The 15,511-nt window shown below is 39.1% G+C and overlaps 1 protein-coding gene across 50 annotated transcripts in view; it reads right to left on the reverse strand.

Moving 5' to 3' along the window:
- Positions 1-2,026: 2,026 nt before the first annotated feature.
- camk2b1 (calcium/calmodulin-dependent protein kinase (CaM kinase) II beta 1) overlaps positions 2,027-15,511 on the reverse strand; it is a 99,803-nt gene continuing 86,318 nt past the window's right edge. For 27 of the 50 annotated variants that reach the window (XM_009301328.5, XM_009301327.5, XM_021476227.3 and 24 more), the window contains 7 exons: positions 15,095-15,190; positions 11,718-11,858; positions 11,434-11,601; positions 8,681-8,756; positions 8,498-8,592; positions 8,187-8,421; positions 2,030-5,791 (listed from right to left, as the gene is read on the reverse strand). In XM_009301328.5, coding sequence (XP_009299603.1) covers positions 8,189-8,421; positions 8,498-8,592; positions 8,681-8,756; positions 11,434-11,601; positions 11,718-11,858; positions 15,095-15,190 — 809 coding nt within the window. In that variant the 3' untranslated portion in view covers positions 2,030-5,791; positions 8,187-8,188. Of the gene's footprint in view, positions 5,792-8,186; positions 8,422-8,497; positions 8,593-8,680; positions 8,757-11,433; positions 11,602-11,717; positions 11,859-15,094; positions 15,191-15,511 lie in introns of all 50 variants that reach the window. The other 23 variants (XM_009301341.5, XM_009301339.5, XM_021476240.3 and 20 more) reach the window with 2 other exon arrangements.

The following is a 15,511-nucleotide window of genomic DNA, read 5'->3' on the forward strand; positions in this document are numbered from 1 at the left end:
AATAAAAGGGACAAGTATAAGAAAATAAAAACAAATAATATATAATAATTATAAATAATAATATTAATATTATCATTTGATGAGCCTCCCCATACAGTTTGATATGTTGCTCAGGCCCGGAAGCAGCTTTGCGTGACGTCACACTTAACAAGCAGATAAATATAGAATAATTAACAGGCAGCCAGTGTAAAGAAGATACAATTGTGGTGATATAATATTTTCTTCACCTAGTAAGAACTGCAGCAGCTGCAATTTACACTAGCTGAAGTTTATTAATAGCTGATGCATTACATTTAGTGAACAGAGCAATACAGTAATCCAGTATAGAGGTCATAAAAGGATGAACTAGCTTTTCTGCATTGGAGATAGATGGCGTATTTCTAAGCTTAGCTATATATATATATATATATATATATATATATATATATATATATATATATATATAAATATATATATATATATATATATATATATATATATATATATATATATATATATATATATATATATATATATATATATTAGGGATGTAACGGTATTGTAAATACCGTCATACCGCAATATTAAATTTTTTCGATATAACCGAAGTCGCATGACTCGGTAAAACTATAGGTCTTCTGAGAAAATTTGCTCAGGCGAATGAAGCGAACGGGAGGTAGCTGAAACTTCATTTCCCATCAGCCCCGGCGTGGCCATAATCCTTTGCGGTCTGTTGTCGCTACAGATCCAGTAATGCGGAAATGGAGTGTGCTGCTAGAAGCGGAGATGAAAAAAAGATGGAAATGATCGAACCTAAAGCAGGTGTTGTCGCCGCGCGCGTGCTGAATAGCGGTGCTGTCGCGCGCGTTCTGATCAGCTGTGTTGTGGCGCGCGTATTGTAAAGCGCCGAGGGGGGGGTTGAGCGCGCATACTCGAGAGGTGTTGTCGCGCGCCTACTGAAGGGCTGGACTGGACGGAGGTTGTGTCGCGTCGCGGGGGCACTTTTGATCGTTTTGGAAGGGCATTTTCTATCCAAGACTAAAAAGGGCATGTGCACTGCACAGGTTGAGCCCTATGTGTGCACGTGCCTGCAAATTGGGGAATACGACTAATAACAGTCATGGGGACTGCAGAAACACAGCACACTGTTCAGATTGATGCAGACATTGACTTGTACCGCAAAGAGACCTCTATCTCACTCATGGTTTGTCTTCTCAAGTGGGGGAAAGACAATGCACAACGTTACCCACTGCTGTCAACATGGACCAAGTCATATCTCTCCTGTCCCAGAAACCTCAGTCCCAAATGAGAGGGTTTTTTTCTGTTGCAGGGGACATTGTAAATACCCAGAGATCCCAGCTTTTACCAGATTATAGTTATATGATAATTTTCCTTTAAACCCATCTCTATCTAAGTGAGTGATTAAATGTTGAATGTGATGAGTTTTCAACAATACTAAATTGAAACTTTATTTTTTTACATGGTTTAATAATTTTTTGTTATTAAAATTGAAGTTCCTGTTTCAAAGCTAACAGATAGATGGCTAATTTGTATGTCATTGACACTTTTGGCACTTTTTTGGAGTATTTTCAAAAGTTTTTTTTCCTGTAAATGATTCAATAAATACCGTACCGTGACATTCATACCGAGGTATTACCGTACCGTGAAATTCTGATACCGTTACATCCCTAATATATATATATATAAATATATTATATATATATATATATATATAAATAAAAGGCTGACTCAAACATAAAGCAATAAACTGTGACAAAATAAAAGTTCTCATCTCATCTTAGTTCTCATCTTCTCAATTGCTTCAGCGCTCTCACTTCGCCCACTTTTGATGTTCTACTGCTTCATACTGCCATGATATTACATTTGAAATACTTTAGCTTATCCCTGAACATGATTTCTGCAAGAATCCCTCGAATGTAATAAAGATGACTACTCCCATGATTTCACACTAAGTCACAGTGTCATCAAACTAGGCATTTGTTTGTTGCGAATACATTGCGTGTAAATTTATTAAAGATACACACAATTGTTTAGTATTTAAATCATCTCGTTTATTTATATCTTTTTGAACACATTTGCTTAAGTCAGGGAATACACAGAGCATGTCGGAGAACAGAGCAATAACAAGAGTAAGAATCATCAGAAATCAAAGAGAATATTATCTTATACCGAAAAAACAAAACTAACAGAGGGCTACTGTGAGATAACTCAACTTCAGAGAAACTATCCGGAACCGTTTCCAGTCAGAAATGATACGACGAGTTGAACGGAAACAGTCCTGAGCTTAAAAGACGGATGGCGCAGGTGGAAATACTGTCATCTACCGAGCTATAATTGTCATTAATAGTCTTCAAATACTGATAAAAGTCAGATTTTATTGGCCACTCAGGTCTGGTGAGCATCCGTAAAGCACAAACAGCAAGACAGTGTCCAATTGAGCTTAAAGAGATTTGGAAAACCCCATGCATATTTAGCATATATTGCAAGTGCTTCTCTGAAGTCAAGCAGTCTCATACTATTGAGTAATCTTATAGTCATTTATATAAATATCAGTCACCCTGCATCGACAACAATGAGGCTTAATACAAAAGCATGCCGTAGAAATATCACCATTTCCATCATTTAATACCACCATTTCATAGCTATAGTCTTCGTCATTTACACTGCCATCATTTTGGGACAAAAATATTATATATATAGATGTGTGTATATATATATATTTGCACTTAACAAAGCTGGTAAACAGATAAGAGAAAGGTTTAGGCAAAACCAGCATTCAATAGAAAAAAAAAAACGAGAAATCAAAAAGAGAAATAACACCAAACCCTAGTGTTCAAGTGACTGTCATGCAAAGAAATTCCAGCTGAAATGCAAGTAAACGCACTGTGTGTCCTGTTTTAATAGTGATGAGCACTTTCACTCGTTAACATGAGATTTAGGTTGCTAAACACAGAGAGAACAGTACACTTTTTACATGCTGTTTTATAGGGTTTTTTTGTCATTTTGTCATTTTTTCAAGGGAAGGAACAGCTGTGGATCACTCGCATAAACACAGGGATGAGATTAAGCATCCAAGAATGAGACGCAACTGTATCCGAAGCAGAACACCGGAGCACAAACACACACACGTGGCTCACGGGGTCGCTTTCTTTGAGTTGACTTCACAAGATTCCCTCTTTTTATCCATGTGAAAGGCGATTGTTTCAATAACAACAACAACAAAAAAAACAACGATCAGTAGTCATCATTGATATGACGTGGCTCAACGCTAATGAGTGTTCAAACTTAAGAAGTTGCGATAATATCAAATAAATAAATACAACCTGAGGACACAATCAGTCAATAAAATAGTCACATGATGTCACTCTGATCAAACAAACCCTTCTAACGTAGATGGAAAACCAGCGTAAAGTTGCACAAGGTGTGACGCACACTTCAAAATTGTCGCCATCTGAAATATAAAACTATTGCTGCCGATTGCGACTCGTCACTTGATTCTTCCAAACACACCTTGCACTTTGCCCATCCAAAAGGTAAACACGTGTTTAAAAAGGATCCAGGGTTACAAATAGTTCACTCTTCGTAAAAGTTTTGCACGCAGACAACAAACAAAATATATATAAACTCTCAAAAATAGAATGAGTAATATAGTCAACACTATGTTGCGTACAATACAAATGTCAAAAGAAGAGGAGAAGAGCAAATTTAATTAGCTAAACACCCACAAAATCTTCAGCGCTGCCAAATTTAGTTGATTTCTTCAATTGGTTGGCCTCTAAACGCTTTAAACTTTCACTATAACTAGTGTAGAAACACAATGTTTTATATGAGGAGGTCACCTGATTGCCTGCTGAGGTATGGCTTTTATTAAGGTTTAATTGAGTCTGGGCGCTCTCTTAACACCACTGGCTCAGCTGAACACCATGTTGAGTAAAATACAAATGTCAAAAGAAGAGGAGAAGAGCAAATTTAATAAGCTACACAGCACCAAAATCTTCAGTGCTGCCAAATTTAGTTGATTCCTTCAATTGGTTGGCCTCCAAAGGCTTTAACCCTTCACAATGACTAGTGTAGAAACACAAAGTCATTATATATCTTTGTTTATATGAGGAGGTCACCTGATTTGCCTGCTGAGGTATGGCTTTTATCAAGGTTTAATCGAGTCTGGGCGCTTTCTTAACACCACTGGCTCAGCTGAACACCATGTTGAGTAGAATATAAATGTCAAAAGAAGAGGAGAAGAGCAAATGTTTGAAGCTAATCACCACCAAAATCTTCAGCACTGACAAATTCTGTTTATTCCTTCGATTGGTTGGCCTACAAATGCTTTAAACCTTCACAATGACTAGTGTAGAAACACAAAGTCATTAGATATCTTTGTTTATATGAAGAGGTCACCTTAGGTGTGGCTTTTACTCAGGTTTAATCAAGTCTGGGCGCTCTTTTAACACCACTGGCTCAGCTGAACACCATGTTGAGTAAAGTACAAATGTCAAAAGAAGAGATGAAGAGCAAATTTAATAAGCTAAACACCACCAAAATCTTCAGCGCTGCCAAATTGAGTTGATTCCTTCGATTGGTTGGCCTCTAAACGCTTTAGACCTTTACTATGACTAGTGTAGAAACACAAAGTCATTAGATATCTTTGTTTATATGAGAAGGCCACCTGATTTGCCTGCGGAGGTATGGCTTTTATTCAGGTTTAATCAAGTCTGGTGCTCTCTTAACACCACTGGCTCAGCTGAAGACTGAAAATAACGAGAGGAAAAAAACGCAACATCTAATACTAAGGTTGCAATCGGTGTCACGGGTTACATATAAAGCACGACTGTGGCTTTCCGAAAAACCAGGAATTGTTCGCCAAACTGCCAGGAAATCTGAATTATTCCAAACGTGTGGAAAAACACAACGTCTAAAAGCTGGAAGACCCCGAACGTCACGTCGTTCTTGACCAGGCTCTGGTAAAATCTGCCTCAAAACAGTCACACGGGCGCGCGCTAACACACATCATCCACTTATGTCTGAACACACATGGACGGACGCGTCGGTTAGATGTGAATCACATTGAGAAGCCTGTACATAAACGGCGGCCATTATTTCTCCGAAACCACCAAGGAAAGGACAGCCACAGTGGATAATATTGAAAAAAGTCATGCTCTTCCAAAATATCATTTGGAAACGACAAAAAGTCTTAGATAGATGTAAAATCATTGGCATCCAGAACGTGAGTGGTATAAGTGACACGTACAATTGCTTTTGTATTTAATACTAATATAACAACAGTAAGAACAATATTAATCAATAATCATAATCATAATAATATTGAAAACACTTGTAAGAGAGGACGGTGATTCAGTGTAACGTTATTGACACTGGGAAGGTGCGACGGAAAGCATGGCGTTTCACAGACGACTCGCTGAGGCCTTATTTATCCGTATTTAATCAAAGACTGTCCAACTCCACACAGCACATGTGCACGACAAGGGGAGTCTCTGCACGGGTGGAAAGACACGGGGAGGGGTGGGTTGTTGTTTTTTTTAAGGAGGGAGGAGGGCAAGTTGAAGGTAAGACAGAAGACGATGCACATAAGTGATTGGCAGGTGAGGTGATTGACAGGTGAGGGGGCGGGGCCCAGTGTGAGAGGGTCAGGCACTGGCCAGCACTGGGCTCGCTTTCCTTCCTCCCTCTCTCTCCAACTTCCCCCCTCCCTCACTCTCTCTCTCTTTTTCACTCCTGCACTCTCCATTTCTGGCTGGGCTCTCTTGATAGATGTTGCTACAATGAGCTCAACCTGAGAAAGAAAGAACAAAAAGCATTGTTAGCAGTGTGGGTTTCGGTGATGGGAAGTTCAGATCATCTTACTGGCTCAAACTTTGGGTCTTGTCATTTTGAGTCGTTCATTTCATTCAATTTGCCAAAACATTATTAATCCAAATCCAAATGCATCTAAAACTCTACACCGACCACAATCCGCTGTTTTTTTTTAAATAAGATGTACAATCAGAATCAGAGATTAATGCGCTGGGCGTTGATGGCCCAACGTTATAATCTTGAGATCCAGCACAAAAAGGGGCAAGATAATGTCGTTGCGGATGCCCTCTCAAGGGGGTAAATATTTTAAAAAGGTAATCGTTTTTCAAATCATTTTTTTCCCCATTTTATTAATATTTCCTTGTTGGCTTTTGGATGCTTCACCCAGAATCCTCTTCCTTTAGGAAAAAGGATTCTTCTTTTAGGTGGGGGAGTGTTACGGCTGTTGCCTTTCTCTCTAGTGCCTGTCTCTGTGCTTGCATGTGTGTCATGACGTCACTCACTGTTTGTTTCCTATAGAGTCCGCCTTTGCGCACCTGCGGCGAGTTGCGCTTATTGAAATTGGCTATAAATATGGACCATCCTTGAGCGGAGATAGAGGAGACTTCACTGCCAGCCATCAAGCTTCCTTTCGTTTCTTTAATTTACTGTTTTGTTTTCTTTAAGTCTTACTTTGCTCTAATTTGTTAATTGTTGGGTTGTTTAGTCTTTGGTTAGTGTTGTATGTTGTTGGAGAACGTGAGTTATTGATTCTTTATTCATTCTTATTTAGTTGTGACACATTTTTGTTGGGATTGTTTTGGTTGTTATAAATTTATCAATTTAGACAACTTAGTTCATGTGTACTCTTTATGTTGCGTTCCCTTTATGACTTAATTATTTTGATTTGATAAAAAAAAAAAAAGAGTTTGTAACAAGCCCAAACATTGATTGCACTACAAACAAGTCATAACTAGAATGCTATAATAAAGAGAAAAATAATCATTGATTGTTTTCCTAGGTCTTCGGTCCATGGCTGGGTCTGAAATCGCATACTTCCATACTATAGAATACACTATTAACAGAATGTGAGCAGAGTAGCAAGTCCGTTATCATCGTATTCGAAAAACAATATGCGAGAAGTACCTGGAAGACCTACTACTTCCGGCAAGATTCTGAAGTGCGCATTTGATGAACACTGCAATATCCCATGATGCCATGCAAGATGATTTATGAATAGGTGTGAAGCGACACGACTGATGTGGGTATGTCACGTAATTATGAGAAATTATGAAGTGTATAGTAAGTGTGGGATAGAGTGTGTATGGGTATTCCCCAGTGTTGGATTCCAGCTGTAAAGGCATCTGCTGTGTAAAAACATATGCTGGATGAGTTGGCAGTTCATTCCACTGTGGCGACCCCTGATTAATAAAGGGACTAAGCTGAAAAGAAAATTAATGAATGAAGATGATCAAGTACTGCTTCACAAGTATGAGTCCTATTGTCCCACATATCAGCATGTGGCCCACAATAGCAAATGTGATTTTGATTATATAAAAAAAAAAGTTGATATGGAACATGGGCGGCATGGTGGCTCAGTGGTTAGCGATGTTGCCTCACAGCAAGAAGGTCGCTGGTTTGAGCCCCAGTTGGCATTTCTGTGTGGAGCTTGCATGTTCTCCCTTGCATGTTTCCTCTGGGTGCTCTGGTTACCCTCACAGTCCTAAGGCATGTGCTATAGGGAATTGAATAATTAAATTGGCCATAGTGTATGAGTTAGTGTGAATGGGAGACTGTGTGGGTGTTTCCCAGTACTGGGTTGCAGCTGGAAGGGCATCTGCTGTGTAAATCATACTGGGGTTCATTACGCTGTGGCAACCCCTGATAAATAAAGGGACTAAGCTGAAAGAAAATGAATGAATGTATGAATAAGGAACATTTGTGCATATGAAAGCAACATTGTTGTTTAGTCCCTGGATTCATTTGATTTTGAAATAATCGAGTGTGCGAATAATTTCATAATACATTTATAAAGACAATTACTTGACAGGGATATGCCTGGTGGTTTTGGTGCGCTATTTACTTATCTACAACAGATTTTCTGAAATGTGTATTATAGTATAAGGTAAGTAGGAAATATAAAATAAAGATTAAGAAATGCTTATGAATATTAATAAAGTGTCAGGATTGTGCAAGTTTGAAATGCAGCATTACATATTTTGATACAATTTTTTGCTGCTTCATTATTTAGTTTGTTTCATAACCATCTAACTGCTTACATTATAGATGAAAATAAATGTAACATTTAGTTGTGGTTAAATAAACTGCTTATTTAATATGTTATACAGCATGTTTGTGTAACTTTTTAAAATTATTAACATTATACGAAGATGCACCTTCACTGCAGAGGGGCAGCAGGAGCTCCCGAACAGTGGAAATGGACATTCTGCCATTTGGAGTCCCGGCGATGCCACACCCTCGTCTCCTCTGATTGGCTGCTGCGCGGTCGGCCCTGGCCATCCACATACTGTGTGAGGCGGATGTAGGCAATGCAGGCGGCCTCTTCTCCAATCAGGTGCACGTGAGGGTTGAGGATGGTGGTGTGGATGGGCTTACTGTTCTTGGAGAGCACTGCGACGGAAACACCACACACTTCAGATCAGCCATCACAAATAACAGGACAAAAGTGAGAAGCAGTAACACTCACGGTTCTCAAAGTAAAATCTGTGGAAGTCCATCCCCTCCACCAGGTTTCCCAAGGCCTCAGGTTCAAAGCAGGTGAGTCCAGGGTCGCAGATTTTACTGGAAATCCATTAAAACCATTGTTTGAGGGGCATATCTTTTTTGCATCTAAAACTATAATTTTGTATTTAAAACACAATTAACTCACGCATAGGCTTCAAAGTCGCCATTGTTGATGGCCTCAATAAGCTGTTCAGTGATTTTGATGATCTCCTGTTTGCGTGCTGTAAGAGAAAATCAAGTTTTAACAGAAGCAATCTCTTGTACAAATGACGCATCTTCTAATTAAATGCCAAAATGTATTTAAGTTTTCTGAGATTTGCTTTTAATTTGTTTTGTTTTGTTAATCAGTACACACGGGCTGCTCCTTTAAACAAGGCAAACACACGCAAATAAACATTCACCCAAACAGATTTCATCCACCTACACTACATGCTGTTACACACCGCATTTCCTTTTCAGCACTGTTAGTCACAGGACAAACACTATTAAACACTGCAGGTTAAAATGCACCACATTTATGATTAAAAGGCCAAAGATTCTAAAGGCCAAAGAACACCTCAGATGTCATTATTATACTGATATTTCACAGTCCTCATGGTAGTTTTCATCATCAGAAATGGCTGAGGACACAGCTTGTACATGTACAACAGCCCAGGTAGGCATGAAGTGAACATGAAAACAGAACGAGTCCAGTTCTGAAGCAGAAACTAGAACTATATAGGACTCCTGACAACATATTGAGCTGTGTCCATGAAACTGAACATTATTTTTAATATAACTACGATGAGCTAACACTGTTTGTTTGCTTCAGCATCAGTCTACATGTGAGTTTTCTGAAGTCTTTATGCAAATTCATCATTATATGACAGCAAACCTGTTCTCTGGTCTGAACAATTTACTTTCTCAAGATATCGTCAGAAGGCAAGGCTATTCATTTTTGGTCTATTTTTTCGTCTCTCTTTTCATTTTTTTCCTGTTGATTTCAACTCTTAAATGATCTACCGAAGAAATAAGTTCATCCACATCTAAAATGCTCAGACAGCAGTGGTAGACAGTAACCAAGTATTTTACTTCACTACTGTACTTGAGAACATACAGTATTTTAAGTATCTGTCATTTATCAGAGTATTTTTATGAAACTTTTACTTCACTGCATTCCAAAATAAAATTAATAAACACTTGTTTATTCAGCCAAAGTGAAAAACATTTGTTTTATTCAGCCAAAGTGAGTTCAATACACTGATTTAACTGATCTGTTCACAATGAGTCTCCAATAAACAACTCACTTATTCAACTGATCTGTTCAGAGTGAGTGTCCAGTAAACAACTCACTGATTCAACTGATCTGTTCAGAGTGAGTGTCCAGTAAACAACTCACTGATTCAGCTGATATCGTCAGAGTGAGTCTCTGATAAACAAGTCACTGATTCAACTGGTCTGTACAGAGTGAATCCCTGTTTTACAACTTATTGAATCATTTGATCTGTTCAGAGTGAGTCTCCAGTACACAACTCACTAATTCAACTGAGCTTTTTATAGTGAGTATCCAGTAAACAACTCACTGATTCAGCTGATATCGTCAGAGTGAGTGTCCAGTAAACAACTCACTGATTCAACTGATCTGTTCAGAGTGAGTGTCCAGTAAACAACCCACTGATTCAACTGATCTGTTCAGAGTGAGTGTCCAGTAAACAACTCACTGATTCAGCTGATATCGTCAGAGTGAGTCTCTGATAAACAAGTCACTGATTCAACTGGACTGTACAGAGTGAATCCCTGTTTTACAACTTATTGAATTATTTGATCTGTTCAGAGTGAGTCTCCAGTACACAACTCACTAATTCAACTGAGCTTTTCAGAGTGAGTGTCCAGTAAACAACTCACTGATTCAGCTGATATCGTCAGAGTGAGTGTCCAGTAAACAACTCACTGATTCAACTGATCTGTTCAGAGTGAGTGTCCAGTAAACAACTCACTGATTCAACTGATCTGTTCAGAGTGAGTGTCCAGTAAACAGCTCACTGATTTAAATGATCTGTTCAGAGTGAGTGTCCAGTACACAACTCACTGATTTAACTGAGCTTTTCAGAGTGAGTGTCCAGTAAACAACTCACTGATTCAGCTGATATCGTCAGAGTGAGTGTCCAGTAAACAACTCACTGATTCAACTGATCTGTTCAGAGTGAGTGTCCAGTAAACAACTCACTGATTCAAATGATCTGTTCAGAATGATTCTCCAGTAAACAACTCACTGATTCAGCTGATATTGTCAGAGTGAGTGTCCAGTAAACAACTCACTGATTCAAATGATCTGTTCAGAATGATTCTCCAGTAAACAACTCGCTGATTCAATTGATCTGTTCAGAGTGAGTGTCCAGTAAACGATTCTACAGTATTCGATTTTACAAACTGATGTGAATGAGGTTCAGCATTTGAATGTGGTTTCACATGTTTTCTCTTGAATTATCATGAATGATCTTTGTGGTTATAAGAGTATGGCAAGTTTTATAATTCAACTGTACTTTTACTCAAGAGCTTAGTTTATGTACCTCATCCGCTACTGTCAGACAGGGAGTATTTTAATTTTTGGGTGAGCTATTCCTTTAAGCAGCTTTACAAACCAAAGCAAAACATCAAACTCTAGGACACTGGGAAAATTGTAGCAAAACATGCAACAACATTAGTTAAAAACCCCTGCACAATACAAAAGGTATCATAGAGATGCATTTGCGACATACATTACTCGTCTGTGCACACTGCGATGAGATTAAATAACCCGGGGAAATACACACTGTATGCATGTTAGACCGGTAGCATCACTGGCACCTTTTTACACTCCCACAAATTAAAAACAGTCATGCTGCAGTGCCAGTGCAGACACTGACACCACATACTCACAATGTGCTGACGGCAGGGGGCTGGAGGACACTTGGGCAGGGGAAGGGGAGGGGTGTGATGGGACAGATACTGGGGGGGAAAGGGCTCTGCTGGCAGCTGATGGCTCACTGTCTGTCTGCGGGACTGTGGGTCTGCGCACACTGCTCACTAGATCGGTCAAACGTGACACTGGAGCAGTATAAATCGCCCAAGGCAGATGACAGAAAAAGAAAATGCATGAACAGCCATAAAACAGGATGAAACAAATATGTTGGTTCCTCAGTACGGGTCCATCTGGGACTTACTCTGTGTGGGGATGCTGGGGGTCTGGGGAGTAGAGGGGGCAGCAACAACAGCTGGAGTGGTAGTGGTTCCCCCCTCAGCGTCAGATGTGGGCACAGAGCCCCGACGCACCACACCCAGCAGATCAGTGAACTTTGTGGCAGCTGTTGAGCCCAGACGGGGCAGGACACAAATAACAAGAGCAGAGCTGAGCTGGGCTTGCAAGAAGAGCAAAGCAGGCACTACAGTCTTGCATGTAGTGGCAGGAAAGTAACAGTTCAACCAAAAAAATACAAGTTTTTTTCATTATTTCAACAACCTTGTGTCAATAGGAGGGCTGAGGTGGGAGGTATGAGAGAGTCACAGTAGAATAATGGCCTCTCTTCATCTTTTCTTTAGACAAATTAGCTGCATAACTTAAATCTTGCAACATAGCTGTACACTTATTTTATGGATTAATACTTAAATATAATTTAAATATAATATATACATTATACATCAAATATAATACATTTTGCATTTTATTTGTTGGATCCCAGGAAGAATAGTCATGACGCTGGTAATGGCTAATGGGCATCTACAAAAACACTTAATATTTTTATAATGTATTTGGAAGCATACACTGCAGATCAAATGGGGTAGACAAAACATATTTAAATGTTGTTTACCATAAAATTAATGAATAACAGTAGATATAGTTTTAAACTTTTAACTTTTTACAATTTCTAACTTTTAAAGATCCTTAACTATATATTTTCCCACAAACATTAAGCAGCACAGCTGTTTTCAACAGTGGTCCAACCACCACAGATTTCTTTTTAAACCTTACTACAAGATTTTAAAGGTGACATCGGATTAATTTAATACATTTTGTTGTGTGTGTGTTTTTCTTCTGTGTCTGCCTGTTCAGACATTGAAAACATCCCGTTTGTTTTTTATAAACTTTCAGAGTGTTTTTTTTATATGCAATATGATTGACATTTTTGAATTTCAAGGCAGTTTATACTAGCTACATTTACATTTACATTTAGTCATTTAGCAGACGCTTTTATCCAAAGCGACTTACAAATGAGGACAAGGAAGCAATTTACACAACCAAGAGCAACAATGAATAAGTACTAAAGGCAAGTTTCAGGTCTGTAAAGTCTAAGAAGGGAAGTGTTAGTAGTTTTTTTTTTTTTTTTTTTTTTTTTTGTACAATTAGTGTGATATTCAAAGAGGCAATTGCAGCTTAGGAAGTGAAGTGGAGACTAAATAGTTGAGTTTTTAGTCGTTTCTTGAAAATAGCGAGTGACTCTGCTGTTCTGATGCAGTTAGGGAGTTCATTCCACCAACTGGGCAGATTGAGCGTGAGCGTTCGCGAAAGTGATTTTTTCCCTCTTTGGGATGGAACCACGAGGCGACGTTCATTCACAGAACGCAAGTTTCTGGAGGGCACATAGATCTGCAGAAGTGAGTGCAGATAAGAAGGTGCTAGGCCAGAAGTCACTTTGTAGGCAAACATCAGAGTTTTGAATTTGATGCGAGCAGCAACTGGCAGCCAGTGCAAACGGACTAGCAGTGGAGTGACATGTGCTCGTTTAGGTTCATTGAAGACAACTCGTGCTGCTGCATTCTGGAGCAGTTGAAGAGGCTTGATAGAGTTAGCTGGAAGCCCAGCTAGTAGAGAGTTGCAGTAATCCAGTTTGGAGAGAACAAGAGCTTGAACAAGGAGTTGAGCTGCATGTTCAGATAAGAAGGGTCGGATCTTTCTGATGTTATAGAGTGCAAATCTGCACGATCGAGCAGTTCTAGAAATGTGGTCAGAGAAGTTTAGTTGGTCATCAATCGTTACTCCAAGGCTTTTCACCATTTTGGATGCAGTAATGGTTGCCCCATCCATCTGGATTGAAAAGTTATGGTGTAGAGTCGGGTTGGCAGAAACTACAAGCATTTCCGTTTTTGCGAGGTTCAGCTGAAGATGATGATCTTTCATCCAGTGTCTACTACTTTCATCCAGCTACTACTATAAACTTAGCTATCTGTTTACAAAAATTGGCGGGAGGGGGCAAAACAGCTAGCCTCGGTGCCCTTTGTTTTCCTGCAATTGAACAATGAACACTATGCGATCAAAAAAAATTTGGATAGCATAGTGCGAGTGTGCCCTAAGAAACTGGATTTATATGAAAATTTAACTGTAACTACAATGTGTCTGAAACATGCGAGTAATATTTTTATATGTGCAATTTGTGTTTGTTTAGTAAGTTTGGTTATTGTGATTGAATGCCCGTTTCAGTCACTCGTGTATTGAATAAAATCACCATCCTTCATGTGCAGAGCTGTGCTTGTCAGTGTGATGCTGTGGTGCTCACACTTAACAGCAGAGCATGTTAATTACATCACTTTTAATATGCTGTTGGCTTGATTACAGTGATAATGACAGGCTGCAATGTCAAGGAGTGATAAATTATACTTGACTGTTACTGTATACCAGGGGTGTCCAAACTTGGCCCTGGAGGGCTGGTGTCCTACATATTTTAGTTCCAACCCCAATTAAACACACCTGAACCAGCTAATCAAGTTCTTTCTAGGCATACTAGAAACTTCCAGGCAGGTGTGTTGAAGCAAGTTGGAGCTAAACTATGCAGGACACCGGCCCTCCAGGACAGAGTTTGGACATCCCTATTGTATACGCATGGGTGACCACATGATGCAACCTCGCATGTTTTCATCAATGTGGAAACTGCTTCAAATAATTCATGTCAGCCATACAGACACAATTCAGCAGAAAAGAGAGTCTTGGTTGAGCGCTGTGTTTGTGCTGTGCTGGTTTAGCTGCTCAAGACATAATAGTTTTTGCAGACTGCTGTATTTTTGACAGGGTAAAAAGTGTTTATTTACACTAACATTGAGAAATGTATTTAAAGTATAGTCTTTTCATTAAGACGCTAAAGAATCATATCAATATCATATGAAAAATGAGCATCTGATGTCAACTTTAAATAAATTACGACTAAATTTCTTAAGTTTTTGGTTGAACGGTCTCTTTAAATAAATCCAAGGAAACCACTTATAAGACTAGATTTGATCAACCCACATTCCTGGAGCTCCTCAACACTGTACACTTAATCATCACCTGAATCAAGCACACCTGATCCAGGTCATCACCTCATTAGGAAAGTCAACAAGACTTAAAATGGGTCAAACGGGTTCCAAGAACGTGGTTGAGAATCACTGAATAATAATATTCAAACCAATGAGAACTGTAAGGCAGAGTGATCCTGCTTCTCATAGATAAATATGACTGTAATGCCACTCATTTACTGCTATTAATTTACATATTTAGATGTTAACGCTGGCCTGTATCTCACACACATGCACGGGATGATGAGTGAAGTGGGTGGGGTCATGAATCACTTACTGAAGACAGCGGGGGCGGGGCCTTGAGGAGTGTGGGTGGGGTCAGGCTGGGGGGCGCTGGGGTTTGACTGAACTGAACTGTTATCTACAACCTTTCCTGTGACAAACACCCCGACAGCGCACAGAAAGACAGAAAACAAGGGTCACACTGACGCCAATATGAGTGCCTTTTCCAGCGCCAGAGATACCAGGTGCTTTTATGAGAAGTGTGGACAGCTGTATTACAAGTGATGAATTAAGATACTATCGAGATAGTTTAAAACAATTTTAACTGAAGACAAGAACAACTTACTTGACAATCAAAATATTGATTTTACAATAGTTAAAATGGAAAATGTATACTAAAATGTATTTAGTTCTGTACATAAGCACAAAGAAACAGACATAAATATTGAAAAACAGAGAAAACTTTAAAGAT

The sequence above is a fragment of the Danio rerio genome, chromosome 5 (genome assembly GCF_049306965.1).
Source record: "Danio rerio strain Tuebingen ecotype United States chromosome 5, GRCz12tu, whole genome shotgun sequence".
Lineage (NCBI taxonomy): Eukaryota > Metazoa > Chordata > Actinopteri > Cypriniformes > Danionidae > Danio > Danio rerio.